Genomic DNA, 22207 nt, shown 5'->3' on the forward strand with positions numbered 1-22207 from the left:
GAGCTTGTCAGCAGCAACTTTTGCCTTTTTAGCAGGTTGTTCAACCTCTAGATATTGCTCTGCAGTCATCTTCCTTTTTGACTTTCTGCCTCTGGCTCGTGGCAGAGCACCACCATACATTTCCTCTGGAATATCTTCCAATCTGATTCTCTCATTGGTTGCCTCAAAATGTTCCTTGATATAGTACAATTGCACTTTAATGGGATCCTTCTTGCAGATGGGTGGAAAGTCCTTCATAAGATCAGACATAACAAGTGATTCACTTAAATCAGTTTGAAGTTTGGTGACTTCACTGATTAGCTTCATATTCAATAGAGTATGAGCATTAATGAATTTTCCAGTTTTTGTGTCAAGTAGCTGATCTGTGAAGCCTTGAGATTGACTGAGACTGTTCAAGATACCTCCTTGATAGAATATCTCTGAGAGGAGTCTTCCATAAGGAACCCAGGGTTTATCCAGTAGTTGACTCTGCTTCAAACACTCTACCAAGTACTTGAACACGTATTTGGGCACATTCACCTTTTCCTTCTTGATGAAGTGCTGGAGAAGGACCTTCTGAGCTAGATTTGGCTTCACACAGTCACCACTTGGAAACAGGGTCTCATTCTGAATCTTCAGAAGCATCTTGGTTTCCATGCTCAATTCAGCATATTTCTTCTCCTTCTCAGAATTGTAAATCACCAAGTTGGCTTGCTTTTTCCAAATGCGTTTTTCAGCAGCATCTGAAAGATCAATTCCAGAGTAGTATCCAGAGGCTGCAGCCTTGAGAACATACTCTATGTGCCATTGTGCAATTCTTATTGGAATACCACAGATGCTGGACCTGATTTCATCTTCAACAAATGGCGCAAGACCCATTTCTTCTCTTGTTTTCCCTTCTAATTCAGGATACATTAGCACCATTTGACTTTCCTCAGATAAGGATGCCGCTTTGTTGTAAAATTTTGCTCTTACCCAGAAGTGTCTAACCAGAGCTTCATATGTTGGTCCATTCAACATTCTGAAATAATCCATGAGTCCTTGCTCTTCATAGTAGCTTCTGATAGAACACCTATGAAAATTCAGAGAATCAAAGTCCACTGGATTCTCTATCTGAACTTGCAAATCCCATTCTTCCAATTTCATGCTTCTTCCTCTGTAGTCATATTCAGGGACCATTCTTGAAGTAGATACTGAATCTTTTCGTTGCGAGCTTGATGATGCCATTTGATGATTGACGAAGATTTGAAGAAGATGAAGATTTTTAGGGTTCTAAGGTTGAGAGAATGCGCTTACTTCGCAAACGGTTTGAGAGCAAATGTGTTTGTTGTGAGTGAGTAGTGTGTGAATTGACAAAGTGTTAAAAGTAAAACGATTGCAATTCAAAAGAGACAAACAAACATAACATTAATGACAAAATTGGGGGCGCGTGAAAAGTACTTTCATAGCTATTAAATCATCATTGCCCTTTTTAGTTATACACCAACACATACAGGCCACGTAAGAAGTTCACAGAGTAACTACCAAGTTAGTGGGCCAGAAGTTACTTTAAAAAGTAACTCCCAACGTTTCCACTAATTCAACTATTCAGAAGCAACAAATCCAGCTTCTGGACTTCAGATGCTGATGTCATCATCAGAAGCGAGTTTTCCTCAGAACCTCAATAAAGAGCTTCTGATGGACTACCGCTTCTGAACTAACTTCAGAACCTAAAATCCTATTCAGGAGCAAGCAAACATTTAATCAGACACGAAGTGCATGTTCAAATTTTTCTTTATAAAATCAAATCTTTCAACAGTTAAAGGCTTAGTAAATATATCAGCCCATTGATTTTCAGTATCAATGAATTGTATATCTAAAATTCCTTTTTGAACATAATCTCTGATAAAATGGTGTTTGATTTCAATGTGCTTAGCTCTTGAATGCAAAATTGGATTTTTAGACAAACAAATAGCAGCAGTATTATCACAATAAATGGGAATACTGTTAGCAGTTATCTGATAATCTTCCAACTGATGTTTCATCCAAAGTAGTTGTGTACAACAACTTGCAGCTGAAATGTATTCTGCTTCTGCTGTAGACATAGCAATAGTTGTTTGTCTTTTGCTAGCCCAGGATATAAGATTATCACCCAGAAATTGACAATTGCCACTGGTTGATTTTCTTTCAATCCTATCACCAGCATAGTCAGCATCACAGAATCCAATTAGCTTATAATCTAAGGATTTCCTATAAAGGAGTCCAAGATTAGTTGTTCCCTTCAAATACCTGAAGATTCTCTTGACAGCAGTCATATGAGATTCTCTAGGATCTGATTGGAATCTTGCACACAAGCATACACTGAATAAAATATCTGGCCTAGATGCAGTGAGGTATAACAAAGAACCAATCATACCTCTATACAGCTTCTGATCTACTTTAGCTCCTTCATCTTCTTTGCTCAGGTTGCACGTAGGATGCATTGGAGTGTTCATCACTTTACAATCTTCAAGTTTGAACTTCTTCAGAAGCTCCTTTGTGTACTTTGATTGATGAACATAGACTCCATCTTTGCATTGATTGATTTGAATGCCAAGGAAGAACTTCAGCTCTCCCATCATGCTCATTTCAAATTCATCCTGCATTAACTTAGAAAATTCCTTGCAAAGAGATGCATTAGTAGAACCAAATATTATATCATCAACATATATTTGCACAACAAGAATATCTTTCCCAAGGGTCCTTCTGAAGAGTGTAGTGTCAACCTGTCCTCTCTTAAAATCATTTTTGATTAAGAAATTACTTAGTCTATCATACCAAGCTCTGGGAGCTTGTTTCAAGCCATATAGTGATTTCTTCAGTTTAAAAACATGGTCAGGATATTTAATATCCTCAAATCCAGGAGGTTGCTTAACATACACTTCTTCTTCTATGACACCATTGAGAAATGCACTCTTGACATCCATCTGATATAATATTATGCCATGATTAACTGCATAGGAAAGAAGTAACCTGATTGCTTCCAATCTTGCAACTGGAGCAAACGTTTCAGTGTAATCAATGCCTTCTTGTTGACTGTACCCTTGTGCAACAAGTCTGGCTTTGTTTCTTGTTACTTCACCTTGCTCATTCAGCTTGTTTCTGAATACCCATTTTGTTCCAATAATGTTCTTGTGCTGAGGTTTGGGTACCAGATCCCACACATCATTTCTTTGAAATTGATTCAACTCTTCTTGCATAGCTAGGATCCATCCATCATCTGAAAGTGCTTCATCAACTGTTGTAGGTTCAATCATTGAGATTAGTCCAATCATTGACTCTTCTTGTCTGAAATGTGATCTTGTTCTTCTTGGACTATCTTTGTTTCCAATGATTAGCTCCTCAGGATGTGAAGACTTGTGTTTGAATGTGTTTCTGGGAGGATCTTCTTGATGTGAGCCATCTTGTGCTTCATCAGAAGCAGTTTCATCTTGCGCTTCTGATGTGGGTTCAGCTTCTGGACTATCTTCAGACTCAGCTATCTGATCAGGTTCTGGAGTAGCTTCAGGAACCTGTATCTCTGCAAAACTTTCACCTTGCTTTGAAGTTTTATCTTCAAGCTCCTTGTCATCAAATTTAACGTGCATAGATTCTTCAACACAGAGTGTCTCTGAATTATACACTCTGTATGCCTTTGACCTTTCAGAGTAACCTAAAAAGATTCCTCTTTGGGCCTTGGCATCAAATTTCTTTAGGTAGAGCTTGTTGTTCAGAATGTAACATGTACATCCAAATTGATGAAAGTAAGAGATATTGGGTTTTCTTCCTTTAAAGAGTTCATATGCTGTTTTCTCCAAAATAGGTCTAATATAGATCCTGTTTTGAACATAGCATGCTGTATTCACTGCTTCTGCCCAAAAATGTTTTGGTAAATTGTTTTCATGAATCATGGTTCTGGCCATTTCTTGTAAAGTTCTATTCTTTCTCTCTACAACTCCATTTTGTTGTGGTGTTCTAGGAGAAGAGAATTCATGGAAAATTCCATGTTTTTCACAAAAAGCTTCAAATGGCTCATTTTCAAATTCTCCACCATGATCACTTCTGACTTTCAAAATTTTTGATTCTTTTTCAGATTGAATTTGAGTGCAGAAGCTACTGAATACATCACACGCAACATCTTTACTCTTAATGAATTTCACCCAAGTCCATCTGCTGTAATCATCAACAATGACTAATCCATATCTACTTCCATATAAGGATGCAGTACTCACTGGTCCAAATAAATCAATATGGAGTAATTCTAAAGGTCTTGAGGTTGAAACAATGTCTTTGGTTTTAAAAGATGATTTCACAATTTTCCCTCTCTGACATGCACCACAAAGTGCATCTGAATGATAGTCAATGTCTGGTAGCCCTTTCACAAGTTGTAACTTACTAAGCTTAGAGATTAACCTCCAGTTAGCATGTCCCAACCTTCTGTGCCACATCCATTTCTTATCATTCACTGATAGTAGGCAAATCACCTTCTGATCAGCCAGTTCAGAAAAATTGATTTTATAGACATTGTCAACTCTCTTTCCCTTGAACACAATGGATTTGTCTTCCTTGTTGATTACTGTACAGTTGGGTTTTTCAAAAAGCACATCATAACCATTATCACAAAATTGACTAATGCTCAAAAGGTTATGTTCAAGACCATCTACCAACCATACATTATTAATTGAGGTAGAGGAATTACCAATAGTTCCTGTACCTATGATCTTGCCTGACTGGTTGCCTCCAAATTTCACATTTCCTCCCTCTTTCATTGTTAGGCTGAGGAACATGGACTTGTCTCCTGTCATGTGTCTTGAGCAACCACTGTCTAGGTACCATGATCTTTGCTTTGGCACTGCTCTTAGACATACCTGCATCATTGACATTTTTAGATTTAGGTACCCATTGTTCTATGGGTCCTGGAAGGTTAGTACTTAAGGCTTTACTCTTCACTTCTTGTACCTTGTGCTGTGAGTTGGGTTGCTTCTGATTAACCATCACCTTAGGTTTTGGTACTTCAGAAGCAGTAACTGTCTTCTTCTGAAACTTGGACTTCAGAACCCCAGATTTTGGTTTCACCAGACTCTGAGGAATAGGTTCTGATCTTTTCAGGATCCTAACCTTTGAAGTTTTGGAATCAGATTTGATCATAGCCTTTGACTTAGAGTTCTTTGGCTTTGAAGTAATCTTAGCCTTAGAACTAGAAGCTTCAGGTTCTGATTGAACAACAGTTTCCAACTCAGCCCCTTCTGGTACAAAGAATGTTTTCAGACCTTCCTTGATGCATTCACAACAAGACTTTAGATTGGTTTTCTCCAGTTTCACTTCTGGAAAACCAATTCCTCTGCCATTGTTCTTGTAAATGCTATAAATCATAGAAGCCACTCTGCTTCTGTCAATGCCAGATATAATGAAGTCTTCAAGAGCAATTTCATGATTACTTAAAGGTTTTTCATTACACTTTTCTTGTAGCTTCTGACATAAGAACCTGAGCTGGTCTTCATATGTTTTACACATGAAGTCAAAGCCCCTAAGTCCTTGTTCAGAAGCTTTCAGATCCAATAGAGTTGATTTTTGCTGTTGTACCAAATCAGCATATTTTTCTTTTAAATCCTTCAACTCATTGGTTCTTACTTCAAAATGTGTAAGAAGTTCTTTAAGTGACTCAACAAGTTCATCTCTGGGAATTTCGGAATATACCTCATTTTCATCTTCTGAGTCTGAATCTGATCCAGCTTCTGAAGTTGCTGTTGCTACCAACCCAACAGCTACCTTTGCATCTTCATCAGCTTCCTCTTTATCAGATCCAGATTCACTACCCAAATCATCCCAGGTTGCCATTAAACTCTGCTTAATCTGCTTCTTGAATTTGCTTGGTTTGAATGAAGACCTCTTTGACTTGTCCTTTGACTTTTCTCTTTGAAGATCAGGGCATTCAGCAATGAAGTGACCTGGCTTCTTACAGTTGAAGCATCCCTTCTGATCTTCTTTCCTTGAGCTTCTGGAGTTACCCCTTCTGGAGAGAAACTTTCTGTTCTTCTTGGCCAGATATTGAAGTCTGTTTGAGAGCATGGCCATTTCAGCAGCATCTGGTTCAGAGTCTGAACTTGACTGTTCTTCCTCTTCAGATTCAACCACTTTGAGAGCTTTTGATGACTTGCCTTTGGATGGAAGAGCTATTGATTTACTCTTCTTAGTAGACTCATGTTCATTAAGACTTAACTCATGAACTTTGAGAGAACTAACAAGATCTTCGACACTTAAAGTGTTTAAATCTTTAGCTTCCTCAATGGCAGTCACTTTTGGTCTCCATCTGGCAGGTAAGCTTCTGAGTATCTTGCTTACATGATCAGAAGCAACATAGCTCTTCTTTAGAATCTGTAGACCAGAAACTAAGGTTTGAAACCTTGAGTACATCTCCTCAATAGTTTCATCATCCTTCATCTTGAATAACTCATACTGATGTACAAGAAGGAGAGCCTTTGCTTCTTTGACCTTCTTGCTCCCTTCATAATTTGAACAGAGAGAAGCAAACATAGCTTTAGCAGTGGATTTGTCACTCATCTTCATGTACTCTGCTTTGGGTATGGCAGTGACAAGAGCTCCTCTGATAATATGATGCTTCTTGTAAAGTTTCCTCAGTTCTGGAGTATGTTTCTTTCTATCCACAGCAGCTCCTTCTTCATCAAGGACTAAATCACCAACACCATCTTCCAGAATATCCCATAATTCTTCATCTAGGCTCATGATGTAACTGTAAAAGTTGGTCTTCCACCAAGAGAACTCTTCAGCATCTCCATTGAACTTTGGAACTTTTCCAATACTGGTTTTCTTACTATCACTATAATCATGTGAGACATGTTTATAGCTAGTATCACCAGGACCAGTAGGAGTAGGAGTAGACATGTTTTTCTCAGATCTTTGACTGTTGCACGGTTAAGTGATACACAACAGACCAAGGCTCTAGATACCAATTGAAGGTGAGAAAAACACAAGAAGGGGGGTTGAATTGTGTTTTGAAAAATTCTTCGTTTCTCTAAACAACTGAATACACTGATCAGAAGCTAAGTGAGACAGCTTCTGAAGTGATGATCAGAATCTAAATGCAGCGGAATAAAACAGAGAGAGAGAAGAAGAACAACACAAAGCAATTATACTGGTTCCTTCCACAATCCGGAAGTAGTCCAGTCCCCCTTGCACTTCCAAGGAGATTTTCACTATGAGTAATATCTGATTACAAATGCTCAAGCACACAAGCAAGAGACTTCCAATGCTCAAGCACACAAGCAAGAGACTTCCTTTGCTCAAGAACACAATCAAGAGACTTCCTGCTCAAGCACAACTGCAAGAGACTTCCTAACTAAACAAAATTACACAGAAAATTGTTTAAGGTTGAACACTTGATATACAATCAGAGGTGCTCACAATACAAATCAGATACAGACTCAATGGACTTAAGAATTTCTAAGATATGACTTTGAGACACAGCAATTCTAAGTGAATGCAGAACAATTTCAGCAGAGGTTTGGTACTTGTGAAATTCTTTGTGAGTCTTTCGTTCAGCGTTCTTGCATTACCAATTCTCTAGGTCTTCACTCCTTTATATAGAGGTGTGAAAGAGACGTTGTGAAATTGCCAGCACACCAAAGAGTCGTTGTTGAAGCTTGATCTTTCACCAATGATCTTTTGCCTGATTTGGTTGTTGTCCTATGAAGAACAAATTTGAAATCCATTCCTTATCCAAAGGAACATCTATGCAGGCGAGACCGTATTCTGGAGCTGTTTTCTTGTCTTGAAGTGCAGACACAAAACAGAGTAGTGGAGAACGTGGTTGTACAATTCGTACAAAGTACAATGTCAACGCTTTCGTCCAAATTGCAAACACACACCTTCAAACACCTTTGAAATGACCGTTGCAAGCTCCACTAATCATTTGTTTGTGTTTTCGAATCCAATAGACAGCTTTTGCATTGATGATTCTTCAATTCTTGATTCTTTGCAAATCCAGTTGATATTCAGCTTCTGGTGAAATGGCTTCTGATGAGGCAGCTTCTGATGATGCAGCTTCTGATGATGCAGCTTCTGATGATGCAGCTTCTGATGGGATGACTTCTGCAGCTTCTGATGATGCAGCTTCTGATGATGTGACTTCTGGACCTCTTGTCTTCAGGAGCACTATTCTTCAGGAGCAGCTTACTTCAGGAGCGCTATTTCTTCAGGAGCAGCTTGACTTCAGGAGCGCTTTTTCTTCAGGAGCAAGTTGCCTTCAGGAGCGTCCAAGCTTCAAATTTTTGTTGTTTCCATAGCTCTTTATTTGCTCATTCAGAACCAATGATGATGTAACTTTATAATTATGGTCCTGTATACTTGAACAAATATTAGCTAATCCAATTCACAATTTTTAATACCTTGTTATCATCAAAACTCTTTAAGGTTTATTGTTAAACACATTTTGTTCCAACAAACCTTAGGGTTTATTATAACATAAATTTCAAGATATATATGATATCTCGTTATTATGATTTTTGTACATAGATTTAAGATTTTTTTTCTTTCAAAATAATCGATCAATTAAGAATTTTGTTACCAAGGTAAACATTCTCATTCAATTTTTTTTGTCAAAAATCAATCCACCTGTATTTAGCATATCTCTAAACAATTATATTTAGCACACATCATGACTTTTAATTACGCTAAACAATTATACTCATCTCACATCATGTTCACATTTTTTTTAATAAAAGATGACTTTTAACTACTTTTCAAATCAACTTGAACACGTCCTCGTGAGCTAGCTCAGTTAGTTGGGACAATGCATAAAATATGCAAAGGTCCGGGGTTCAAACCCCGGCCACTACCAAAAAAATCAACTTGAACACCCATCTAACTTTAGACACCAAAAAACATAAAGATACTAAGGCTTTAACTTTAGACACCAAAAAACATAAAGATACTAAGGCTCTGTTTGGTAAAAATAGCGGATAGCTTATAAGCTAGCTGATAAGCTAGCTGATAGCTTTTAGCTGATAAGCTAGCTGATAGCTTTTAGCTGATAGCTTATAGCTGATAAGCTAATTAAAGTGTTTGGTAAAATTAGCGGTTCAACTAGCTGATAGTTGTAAATTGACATAAAAGGACATGTTTTATTCATAATAATGTTTTTAAGAGTTTATAATACAATCTATACCAATTAATATTTAAGATGTTTAGTCATTTAAATTTATTAATATAATCAACATATATTTTTCATTAAGAAATTATTTTAAGTTTATTTCATTCAATTTTTATACTTTATGAATGATTAAAGTATAAAATTTTATCCTATAAACAAAGTTAAAAATAATCATCGATAAGATTAGAAGAAAAAAGTGTTAAAAGAATAACACAAAAAAAAAAAAAAATTGGTAGTCAGTATATACCCAGGAAAATTAAACTTTTTTTTATTAGTTGGGAAATATAAAAAATTGCATGTGTCATTACATGAAACGAAATGGTGTCATTTGCATTGTAATACATTGAAAGAGTGCTAAATAAAAGCATGCATACTTTGTAGTATAAAAAATACGTCGCACAATAACGTTATATTATTAGTTTTCAAGTATAATAAATTATAAAGGGTAAATATGGATTTTAGTTAAAATAATAAGGGTAAAAATGGAATAAATGATAATAAGCTATAAGCTATAAGCTCAAACGCTACTTGGAATAGCTTCTGAAAAATAGCTTATAAGCTCGTGGAAATTCGTGAAATAAGCTATAAGCTCGTTGTAAAAAAATGTTACCAAACAGAGCTTATTTTGTCAAACGAGCTTATAAGCTATAAGCTATAAGCTATAAGCTCATTTGGTGGGCTTACCAAACAGAGCCTAAAGCAAATCAACCTTCTTATGCAAGAAGACACACTAAGGCCATCTCCCTCCACATAATCAATGCAAGCGGCAGACATGAATCAAAAGAAAACAAATTGTTTACTCATAGTTCTCTTTAATTGGAAAGATATATATATATATATATATATATATATATGGGTAATGCTACAACACACCCATTCACTTTTGTGAAGGTGTGTTTTAGCATGAAACACCTTTTCAATTGGACACTAAAAACCCTTACTTTAATTATAAAATCAGTGAAGACAAAAGGGTAGGATTGTTATTTCAATTTAATTTAATTATTAACAAAATCATAAATCTCCTTTTTTCCCTTCCGGCTGCTACACCGCTTTTACAAATCTCTTCACCCTATTCAACTTCCTTCAACTAGCTCCTTTTCTTAAACTAAACCGACCTTCTTTTGCCTTCAATCTTCATAGTCTTCTGATATCTAATGTCGATAGAACTAGACTCTTGTTTATGTGTTCATTTTACACTTGCCTTGCTCCTGCTTGTTTTGTTGTCTCATAATGTCAAAGACAATTTTTTCGTATTTGTTGAGAGATAAGAACACCACTCCATATATAATGCTAGAATGTCATCTTCTTCAAAATGTATAGTTTTTTCCCTTTTTATTTATAAGTCCATTTCAATTTTATTGGTTCCAATTTCTCCATGGATAAGAATGTGTTTTCGATCCAATTTGTTTGATCATAATTAATTTCTTCATGGATGGGAATGTATTTTCATTCCAGTTTAAATATGGCATCAAAGGAGTGATGTTGGTGTTGATTAAAAAAATGCATTAACTTGATTATTTAAATGATATTGCAAAAAAAAAAAAAACATTTTAATGACAAAGAAGCTCATTAACGAGTTTTTCTTCTTTCTCTGCACAAGTACTAGAATAATTGGCTGAAAGCAAGGGAAAGAAAGTGGGTCGTGGCCTCATGGGTATGGAAATGACTTTAATAGGCATTAAGTAAAACACAATTGAAGAGAGAGAAAAGGGCTTTTAGTGTCCAATTGAAAAGGTGTTTCATGCTAAAACACATCTTCACAAAAGTGAATGGGTGTGTTGTAGCATTACACTATATGTATATATATATATATCCAACCTACATCCTCAAATTACTTGAGTGAGGGAATGTATCGGTTTTTCATGATGGAACCATGCATAGAGGACCATTAAGGGATAGATTGTTTAGACGGTCACACACAACTTAAGTATTGCAAATATAAAATAAGATTTTATATAGTTCCATATCAATATAGAAAACAAATAAGAAAGTTAGAATAAATTACTGCTAAAAAAAAAATCCACGTGACAGTGCCATGTCATTTGGTATGCACATGTGGTGTTGCCACGTCAGCACCCTTAGAGAGGAGTTAACAGCAGAGACCAATTCTATGAATGGAAAATTTTAAAGAGACTAAGCTTGTAGAAAATTTTAAGAGGACTAGGATCAATTAAAGGGTGCGTTTGTTTTGGATTTTTTCCAAAAAAAATCTATTTTTTCCTTTAAAAAAATCACTTTTTTCATTTTTAAGTGTTTGTTTTGGATTTTTAGAAAAATCATTTTATCAAAAAAATCTATTTTGATCCTAAAATGAAAAGCTATTAGGATTAGCTTTTCTCAAAATCTATTTTTTTCAACAACAAGGAGGTAACACATGTACAAGTTAAAACTCATTTTTTAGAAAAAATGGATTTTTATGGGTAGTAGACAAACAAAAATAACTTCAGATTTTTTTTAAAATCTCTAAAAAAAATCTCTAGATTCTTTTAACATAAAATCTATTTTTTTTAAAGCTGAAACAAACGCACCAAAGTAGCATAAAAAAACAGATTCTATACCAAATTTGAAGGAGAAGGGACGTGGCAATTGGCAAAGCGTATGAACAAAGGGTATTATTGTCATTGATCTATCTTCACCTCAGCAGCCCCTGTATAAACCACCCATCTCCTCGTATCACAGCAACACAAACAAATTCCAGTCTTCGAAACCTAATTTTCTCTCAACGCTCTTTCTTTCCGTCCTCAATTTTCTTCGTTCTCTCTGTAAGTGCATTACGATTCCTCTATGTATTCTTCTCAATTGATTTTGTCTCTATGTTTTGTTTTCAATGTTTCATATTTTTTCTCTGTTTTGACTTTTCTTATTTTTGTTGTTGGGTTTTGAGTATGAAATTGAAAGCTTTTGATTGCTAACATTGATTATAAACTTCAATCAATTTCCCTTTTCTTCTTATTGTTGTTGTTGTTTTTTCTTTGTAAATGAAAAAATTGATGCTGTTTATTTTCGTTACATACCATACCACCCAGATTTGGGCTGTTTGGATTGACTTATGAAAAATAGCTTCTGTAAATGGCAGCGACGCAATTTGGAAGGCGAGTGGGAAGAATAGTGAAAGAAAGAATCGAAAGAAGGAAAAGCAGCGTTATACGTGAAGGATTATGGAACGATCCTTTCATGGTTGCTTCAACTCGCGCCATTGCAGAAAGAATCCCTTTGGTTGATCTCATAGTCCATGTCACTGATGCGAGGATTCCATTCTCCTCTCAATGTCATTTACTCACACAAACTTCACACAATCATATTATAGCTCTCAATAAAGCTGATCTCACTTCTCGTTCCACTTTACAGGTTCGTTACTTCTCTTCTTTTACTGTTCATAAGCTGTTTGAGAAAATAGCTGTTCATAAACTTTATTATATCTAGCATAAGACAATGGGTAGATTATGGTGGATTATTGTCCATTCGATATGGTCCGCCTTCTGCCATTGACAACATTGTAGCTAAGTCGAAGTCGAAATTAACTTTTCCACCCATTGTTTAGAAGCTTGCCACCATCCTTTACAAGGATTTTTGTTCAATATAAAAAACAATTAAATTGGAAACTATTTGGCAGAGCTATTTTCAACTTATATTCAGGATAAATAAATGCAAATGCTGCTTATGCGCTATAAGAACTTAATTAAATTGTTCATCTAATCAGAGCCGTAGTCACACAATTATACAAAAACTTTTTACATTTTTGTATGGCCGTCTCAAATATTTTGGAGGCCCTCTTCTCTTCTAGTGCCCTCAAAATTTTGTACACCGAAATTGGTTTGTGTAGGAATTTGAGCCCTTAAGATTTGGTATATGCAAGAATTTAGACCCTCAAATACAATTTTTATATTTTGGGGCCCTCAAAGTTTAGAGGCCCTGTGTTGTTCTGCGGGCTATGGACCGGCCCTGCATTTTTGGTACAACTCAATTCATATACATTTTCAAGTACAAGTAACTAATAACTAACTTAACTGACTCCTAATACCCTCCCAAACTGTATATACTTCTGAGGAATGTGAGTATGTGAAGTGTGAAGTTGGCATGGCTGATGTATTACTAGTGTCATGAAGTAACTGTATTGTGTACTTTCTTTGACACAAATCAGTGGCCTTTGCCGACTTGAATAGTTTCAGCCCCAAATAATTCTTCAAATCTCCAATAATTTTGAGTTTGAAGTTACTGTCTAACATAAGATGATGTGTAAATTGGGACTTGATCCCCTGGAGAATAGGAGTGATCAGCATAGGATTTAGTGAATCCTATCTAATTAGTATTTTCAAATATCCGCCATGGCAGATATCACCAGTGGATTTTTGGATAACCGATATGGCCAATTTGTGAAGGTTATGTTGTTGGTCGGTATGTCAGATTGTTGGCCGTTCGCCATGGTCCGTCATCCGCCATTGACAACATTGTAGCTAACTCGAAGTTGAAATCAACTTTTCGACCCATTGTCTAGAAGCCCGCTACCATCCTTTACAAGGATTTGTTAAATATAAAAAAACAATCTTCTTCCCTTCAATTGGTTGGATGCCCATTTGAAGATTGCATATCTATTTTCTAAGTTAACTCCCCATTATTAAACCCATGAGGCAACATATTCTTGATGTGGACCCACAAATGATATACTGGTTCTGCTTCTGTCGGAGCAACATTGGTGTGAAATAGTTCAAAAATCTAGAGTATTTAAACATTATTTTTGTGTGCAATTAGAGCCATTTTCATGGCACCACACCAGCAGTTGCAATTTTTCCCTGCAAGGGGATGGGAAACAACCATCAAAGCATGCCTATCAGACAGATGCAGTTGCCAGGTAGAAGGGGCTGGAGTGATCATCCATCAATTTAAAGAAGAAGAAGAATCACATGAAGAGTCTTAAAGAAACAGAGGAGTATTCTCAACGGAAGAGAGCCCTCAAACGATAAACATTCTGAAACTCTAGAATGTGATCTGTAAAATATGGGAGGAGAGGAATGTAATGTGAGACAGATTGATGAAGGATGAAACTGAAATTTGACGGAAAAATTTGGGTTTACACAATAAAGTAATGAACTTATATAATGAAGCACCGTTGAACTAAGCAAATTAGACCGACCAATAGTGACGCATACACCAACATCCTTTCCAAACCAGTAATCGACAAATCAACTGAAGTTGTTTAACCAAACTCAACTAATTAACCATTTTTTACCACGGTTGAAATTGTGTTTGTTTTAAATTTATTAATTTATGAAATTTGTTATCTTAATATATATATTTTTAAAAAACAATTATTCTGTAACCAGGTATGGATAGATTATTTTAGGGAAACGAACTGCATATCTTGTGGAGTCGATGCTCATAACAAGGAGAGCATCAGACAGGTAAACTATCAGTTCCTTTTTCGTGAGATCTTCTATCGAGTCTCAGGAATGAACGATCTTATGAAAATATCATGGTGTTTGGCTTTGTTTCACACTATACATTGGAAAAGGACATGAGGACTAGTGTGTAATTTTGAATCTTGCAGCTTTGTACAAGTCATTTCAAATTGATTTGAATTATTAAGAACTCGCATTTTATTAGTTGTAATGAATGAATCTGTATGTGTATGTGTGTGGCATGTTGTTTCCATGGTTTTGTCTGTTATACACAAAAATAGTATTATAATGATGGGGATTTCTTTACTTTAGCGAGTCAATTTAAGTGCAATATAAGAAATGATCAGTTAGAGATTCAGAAAAAAAAAATTGTACTTAGTTGTTGCTATTCTTCTTGGCTTTTTTCTCGCCCTCTTTCCTTTTATCTGTTCATGAACTAATTTACTAATAAAGGCCTTTAGTTTTAGACAGTTCCTAAGCCTTATACAGCGGCAGGTGGGAAAATTGAGGAGAACTGATCAAGCTAATAAATATACTGCAACAGTATTGTTAATCGGGCTTCCAAATGTTGGAAAATCGGCACTTACTAATGCCTTGCATCATGTTGGGAGAATTAGTGCTGCAGGTATTCAAGATATTATTCCAATTCTAGGGAAACAGGCTAAATGACATTCTCAACGTTTGAGAAACAAGTGGATGCATGTCCACAAAATTTCAATTTTATTTCTAATTTTTCGTTTGCAACTTTTGTTTTGTAGAAAAAGGAAAGTTAAAGCATGCTACTGTGAGTCCAGAGCCAGGGGAGACTAAAGACATTAGAAGTTATAAGGTTAACGATTGTTCTTTAACACTGCACTCTTTATCATTTTGCTAGGAATTTTTTTTTTGACGACCTCCAAAGTTGTATGTTTTCATCACATGTTCTACCAATTCTATAATTTTTCTTTCATGCTGATGGATCTCAGAACTCTTAATCAGCTGCTAAATAGATTTTATAAAATCTGAATCTCATGCAACCTTTCGTCATTCTTCTCTTTTTTACAATCTCATTTATTTGGCTAAATTAAAAATTTGACCATCATGTTGAACAGACAACGGCTTTGTCAACATAAAAAAAGTCAAAACTAGGGGATAATTTCATTAGAGAATATGAAAAATGCTCAAAACTAGGGGATACAATGTCACCGTATCGACACCACCAAATACAAAAAGTCAAAAACTGAAAGAATCTCTCTAATTACTTTCTGTATCAAACTAAGAAAATACCAGCATAGATAAGAACCAGGATATTATGTTTTTCATAGATTGCCAACTTCATCAATTTATCATTGCATATTTCCAAATGTAAGCTGGATTTCAGTTGTAATGCACTGAACACAGGAAAACTTTACACCTCTGTATATACAGAATTAAAAAAAAAAAAAAAGGAAAAAACTTTTGACACGGTTGCTATTTCATTCAATAAGATGACTTGCATTGTTGGAAAAATATTTTTGAAGAAAACACTCATGTATTTGAATCTTGAGTTAACTTAATGCATATTACATACTTTTTATGGGCCAATGTGTACTAAGATATTCATCACTTTCTCTATTTTGCTTCTTGTCTGAACTTCATTCATTAGTATCCCTTTTGTGATTTTCTTACTTATGAAACTTTTCCTTCCTTTCAGATTGCTAGCCATCCCAATATTTATGTGTTAGACACTCCAGCTGTTTTACCTCCTGAGGTTCCTGATGTTGATGTTTTATCTAAATTACTCTTAACAGGTATTTTTAATTGGTTTTCTTCTTCCTTGGTGTTTTTTTACATTCTTAGTTAGTGGTGGTTGGTGGTTGGTGGTAGTATGGTACAATTTTTTGTGTGTGTCGAGCTATAGGAAGGACGGGTTTTTTGTGAGCAAGTATTGAGAACTTTTGAGAGGTATATTGAATCAAGCAAGTACTACAAAGTGAGTATATTTAATCAACAGGCAACCATTCTGGGTTGTTGATTTCACTTGGATTATTCCATGTAGTTCAGTTATGAGAATTTTCAAAGTTACTGTCAGTAAATTCATGTTTGGGTTGTCTTAATTAACTGTAAATCAATTCCTTAAACCCCTAGTCTCTCTTAAATCAACATGCAATCTACTTAACGTCACAAGGATTAAGCTTCACCAAACCCAAAGCAGCCACAAGACAGTTAAACTATTTCTATAAGTAATTTATATTTAGCTCAGAATCATGTAGTGACCTTTTAATCAACATAAAGTCTAAAATCAACCAGAATGGCCAATTCAATGAAGCATTAAGTACAAAAGATAAGCTCTGTTTTTCACACATGGAAACCTTAGTCTTGAATGACAACTATTGATATATTTGCAAATCAAAGCTACACCAACATTAAACTAAAAGGGCTAGCTACTTGTGATAAAAGGAAAAAACAAGGAAAGATAAGAGACAAGAGAAAGAGATGGCCTCCATTAATGCTTCTCTGGAATTAGACCAAGAGAAGAGACAAAGTAAAAGCACCATCTCATTCCTACAACGCTTCTCAATATGCATTATGGAAAGCCAGTTTCATGAAATGGACTGAACACCATAGTGCAATCTAATGAGCTGATCTATCCCAACAACATTGTGCTGATACATATTTAGACGGTTCTTAAACATTCTACTCTACCATTTTGCTCTAGCTAGTACATCCAACTATTTCAAGTATATACTCATGCTTTGATACTTTATTCATTCTTGTTCTCAATACTCTCTACTCTAAACTTTTCTACATTTCCAAAATTGGAGTTAATTTCATTTTATATATCCCACCTTCTCAAACAAGTACACCTTACCTCCTAATGAACAAAAAGCATTCCATAACGGGACAAGTGTTTATTTCTGGTTAAGTTAACTTCTGTTGTTCAAACTTTCATATAATCTCTCTCTCTCTCTCTCTCTCTCTCTCTCTCTCTCTCTCTCTCTCTCTCTCTCTCTCTCTGTATGCGTGTGTTTCTTATCTGATTTGGACTTCATTTTTATCGTTATGCAGGAGCAATTGGGGACTGTTTGGTTGAGAGAAAAGAAACTGCTGAATATTTTCTAGCTATTCACAACTCTAGTGATCAGTACAAAAAATGGGCAAAGTTATCGAGCAAGGAAAACGACATATTTTTCCTTAACAGCACAACAGAGTGCTTGACTACATCTGGGTTACAAATGAAACAGAAAAAGCAAATCCCTAACGATCACACACAGGTATCTGTAATTATTTACGTGTATACCTCAATCTTATGTAATGTTTCAAATACGTGAATAAAAACTGTTTCTATTTTGATAAAACTACACATCAAGCTAGAAAAGGAAAGGACAACCAAGGAATTGAATCAAAACAAATGGTTCTGACATTGGATATGTAACTTTAACATTTTTTTTTTAATCTAATAAAGGATTCCAATAGTTTAATAAATAATTTGCATTTCATTTAAAGTTGGTTTGTATGCTATTGATGGATCCAGCAGCAGAACCTGCATGGGGATTTTTCATTGTGATACTATGCCTTAGAATATGGATACGTGATTGTTCCATCAATGATTTTTTTTCTTCCATTTCCAATGGTTCATAGTATTGATGAAGAACAGTTGTAATGAATTGGGTGATTGATCAATGTTTTCGCTCTCTTCTTACTAAGAAAAGTAGTCTACCAATGATATATGGTGGAATTTTACACTACTATTATTTTCTGCGATATCTTCCTCGGGTTTATGCAATCTTGCACGAGATCTTTATGTAGTTAAAATTCAAATTCATTTCAATTAACTTTGTGTTTTGCAGGACGACATGGTGCAGGATGTTAGAAGAACACTCTATGAAACGATTTCATCCTTTGATGGTAATATAAGATGTGAAGTTGAAATGGAAGCATTTATTGCTGGTCAGTTTACCGCGTTGCAGGAAGTTTTCCACGTTTCAACTGAACGTGAAGAAGATGCTCATGTCGTGGTTGCCGGGAAATTGCTTAATCTTTTTCGTACAGGTCGTCTTGGACATTATATTTTAGATAACCTTCCCAGAAATATTCACTGACCATTGCAGGCCAATGCATTGTGTGTTGGTCTCTAAATATTTTAGTTAAGTTCCGAAATGATATTTTTTTTGTTTGTTTGTTGAGGTCGTTCTAGTACATGTATTGCTTTTGTAAATTGTTTAACCCTTTTTTGGTTATGGATTAAGTTCTCTATCATTCGTGTTATTATTTAAGTATTCTTGTATCGAAAGAAAGTACCATAAAACAATCTTAATAGTTAAGTGCCGTTCAAAAAAATATATTCTTAATAGTTAAACTTCTGATACCATGTTCAACTGATACAAATTTATGCTCTGGAATGTCAATGTGACCTGCAAAACATGGAAGGAGAGAAATGTATCGTGAGAGAAAATGATGAAAGATGAAACAGAAATTTTATAGGAAAAGTTGTGTTTATACAATAAAGTAATATGAACTTATATAGAGAAGCTCTGATGGGAACTAAAAATTATTCAGGAATGGCAATAAATGATGCATGAAGAAGAAGAACAAAAGATAAGCTCTGAATTTCATAAATGGAAACTTTAGTCTCAAATCACAACCATCCATACAATTACAAATCAAAGCTACACCAACATTCAACTACTAAATTGATTCAGCTGCTCTTGGTAAAATATGAAAAAGGAAAGAGAGGAGAAGAGAATATAATAGAAGAGAGAAAGAGATGACCTCCACTAATGCTCCTCCGAAAACAACCCAAAGCCTTTTCTTAGAAGTTAGAACCCTTAGAGTTGAGGTGATGTATTTTTCCTCTACCTGCCTCTTGGCACTAGGGATCCAAAATGCATGTTCTCTAGTGTTATTTGGATTTTCTAATTAGGTGGATATCTTGTCCTTAGGGAAAGCCAGTTTCAAAAAATGCACTGACCACCATAGAGAAATCAAAGGAGCAGTTTTATCCCAACGAAATTATGTTGATACATGTTTAGACAATTCTTGAGCATTCATCCATTTTGCTCTAGATAGTGCATCCAACTGTTGCAATTTTATACTCATGCATTGATATTTCATTCTTGCACACAATACTCTCTACTTTAAACCGTTCTATATCTATCTTGTTATTCCAAGCAAATTTGGAGTAAATTTCATTTTATATTTTCCATCTTCTCAAACAAGTACACCCTTAACTCCAAATGAACAAAAAAATTTCCATAATGGGATCAGTGTTTATTTCTGGTCTAAGTTAACTTCTGTTGTTCATTCAAACTTACATATAATCTCTCTCTTCATATGTGCATGTCTTATCTGATTTTGGACCTCATTTATATCCTTATGCAGGAGCAATTGGGGACTGTTTGGTTGTGAGAAAAGAAACTGCTGAATATTTTCTAGCCTCATAACTCCAGTGATCAGTGCAAGAAATAGGCAAATATGTCGAGCAAGGACAACGACACATTTTTCCTTAGCAGCACAACAGTGTGCTTGACTACCTCTGGGTTGCAGATGAAACAGAAAAAGCAAATCTCTACAGATCACACACAGGTATCTGTAATTATTTATGTGTATATCTAAATCTTATGTAATGTTTCAAATGATATGTGGTGGAATTTTCTGTCATATCTTCCTCACATCTATGCAATCTTGCACAAGATCTTTATGTAATTTTTTTTTTTTGACAAAGGGATCTTTATGTAGTTAAAATTCAAATTCATTTCAAGTTAACTCTGGTTTGTAGGATGACGTGGTGCAGAATGTTCGGCGAACACTATGAAACAGTTTCATCTTTTGATGGCAATATAAGATGTGCAGTTGAAATGGAATCACTTATTGCTAGTCAATTTACTGCCTTGCAGGAAGTTTTACACATTGGTGTTAGTAACAAGGTGGATATAGTAATAGTAATCTTACACATTGGTTATACCATTCCATGAGGAAAGACGCCCATTGTCAAGAAGCCAGAAGGCCTCTTTGGTAGTATATGTTCCCTAATCCCTGGTAATGGCAAAAAGTGAAAATTAGGGAGCAACTTTATCCACTGTAGACATGTTCTGATATTCGTCTCAGCTTGATTTTGGTCAAAGCCTTGGATATTGAGGGTCATCAAATAAATAGTCACTCAATATTATGAAAGGGTCACTAGTGGGTAGTAAAGAAACATAGGCCTACTACTCTACAGAATTTTGTGTGATGCTATGCAAGGAGGAGGTGAACACAGCTGAAGATGCATCTATTGGTTTATCATGACTTGAGTGAGAAATGACATTTCACAAAATCACACTATTTTTTGAAGTGCACATTCAAAAGCCACCAAAATTTCATATTTGTTTGGAATTATTTTAGATTCGTACATATGAAGTGATTTGAGTATTGTATATTGTAAATTATTTCACGTTCCCTATGAAGTGATTTGAAGTTATTTAAGTTCTATCTCATTCGTCTTATTGTTTAAGTATTTTTGTATTTTGTTTTATATCCAAAATAGGTAAGCCGTCATTTCGGTCCTCAAATATGTGAGACAAGAGGACTATAAGGTTGGCTTAGTGGTTAGGGTGCGAGAGTTAAGGAATAGTGTATACTTAATCAATCAAGAGGTATGCCCGTTAATAAGAAAAACAATAGTACGAAAGAATGATGCCTAAATAAGGGGCTAAGGTATTGGGAGCTATAAGGTTGGCTTGGTGGCTAGGGTGCGAGAGTTAAGGAGTGGAGTAATAAGGATGGTCTCAGGTTCGATTTCTACCTCCGGTAAACATTAACAAATTAACAATTACCATACTAACATTGGTTGTCTAAAAAAAATGGGTAAGTATCATGGTTCCAGTGTATTTCCACTGTCACTAAGCCACGCATTTCAAAACACCATGAACTTTTTAAATGCAATGCTTCTGCAGAGTGTTTCATATGAAATAACTAAGGCATGCATTTATTTTTGCTGCAAGCTGTACTAGGAGAACAAAACATTTGACAATGTAGTCATTCAATCAAGAGATATGCCATATGCATGGATTCCCAATAGAAGAGATTGACAGAGTAAATTTGATGTTTAAAGTTTAAACTTTAAACTACGTTAGAATTCACCGAACGAAATAAAGTATTTGTGTAATTTAATGACAATTACAATTTTACCGCACATTAAATATTATGAATTGGTATGTTTTGTCACCTTTTTTTTTTTCCTCAAAAAGGTGACAACATGATACAACCTCTTTCAAGTAGAGTAGAATTTCTTCTAGTAGAGGTGAATTATGAAAGAGAGATAGTGGGGAGAGAGAAGTTGGGGAGAGAGTTACAATCTCTCGTGTTTGGTTCAAAAGAGAGATTGATAAGAGAGACAAAATCATGTGGGACCCATGCCTGTTCCATTTCTCTTCGGAAGTGCGAAGAAAGGGAGTGGAAGCGTTATTTTTTTGTTATTTTCCATATTTATCCCTGGTGTGGTGTGGATGACATACAAAGTATATATATTTTTTTTTTACGTAGTATATTCTAAAGATTTTTGTTCTACCAGTCGAAACGGAAATTGAGCAGACACAAACGCAATTGATCTTTGCCTTTTCCTCATGCCTATTACATATAATAAAATAAAATTGGACTATTTTTGTTTTGACAGAATAAAATTGAACTATCGGTAACTCACGAAATAGTTAACCAATGAATTATTTTA

At 35.2% G+C, this 22207-nt stretch overlaps 1 protein-coding gene across 2 annotated transcripts; it reads left to right on the forward strand.

The window, feature by feature from the left end:
* The first annotated feature begins 11825 nt into the window (after positions 1–11825).
* On the forward strand, positions 11826–18696 carry LOC146947132 (DAR GTPase 2, mitochondrial-like). 2 transcript variants are annotated; one of them, XM_085744799.1, is made up of 8 exons: positions 11826–11907; positions 12172–12493; positions 14467–14544; positions 15013–15166; positions 15300–15370; positions 16214–16310; positions 17569–17774; positions 18351–18696. In XM_085744799.1, the coding sequence occupies exons 2-8, from the start codon at positions 12215–12217 to the stop codon at positions 18600–18602; spliced, it is 1137 nt and encodes a 378-aa protein (XP_085600925.1). In that variant the 5' UTR covers positions 11826–11907; positions 12172–12214; the 3' UTR covers positions 18603–18696. The 2 variants fall into 2 exon arrangements, with proteins under 2 accessions (XP_085600925.1, XP_085600924.1); XM_085744798.1 differs by having other exon boundaries at positions 12206–12493.
* The last annotated feature ends 3511 nt before the right edge of the window (positions 18697–22207 follow it).

The sequence above is a fragment of the Medicago sativa genome, chromosome 2 (assembly GCF_051527215.1).
Source record: "Medicago sativa cultivar Bolivia chromosome 2, Bolivia_mono, whole genome shotgun sequence".
Lineage (NCBI taxonomy): Eukaryota > Viridiplantae > Streptophyta > Magnoliopsida > Fabales > Fabaceae > Medicago > Medicago sativa.

Bases quoted from the DNA above. Each gene is read 5' to 3' on its own strand.
- LOC146947132 (XM_085744799.1), top strand. From the start codon at position 12,215: ATGGCAGCGACGCAATTTGGAAGGCGAGTGGGAAGAATAGTGAAAGAA. The intron at 15,167-15,299 runs GTATTCAAGATA...TTTGTTTTGTAG, and splicing joins TGGGAGAATTAGTGCTGCAG to AAAAAGGAAAGTTAAAGCAT. The intron at 16,311-17,568 runs GTATTTTTAATT...ATCGTTATGCAG, and splicing joins ATCTAAATTACTCTTAACAG to GAGCAATTGGGGACTGTTTG.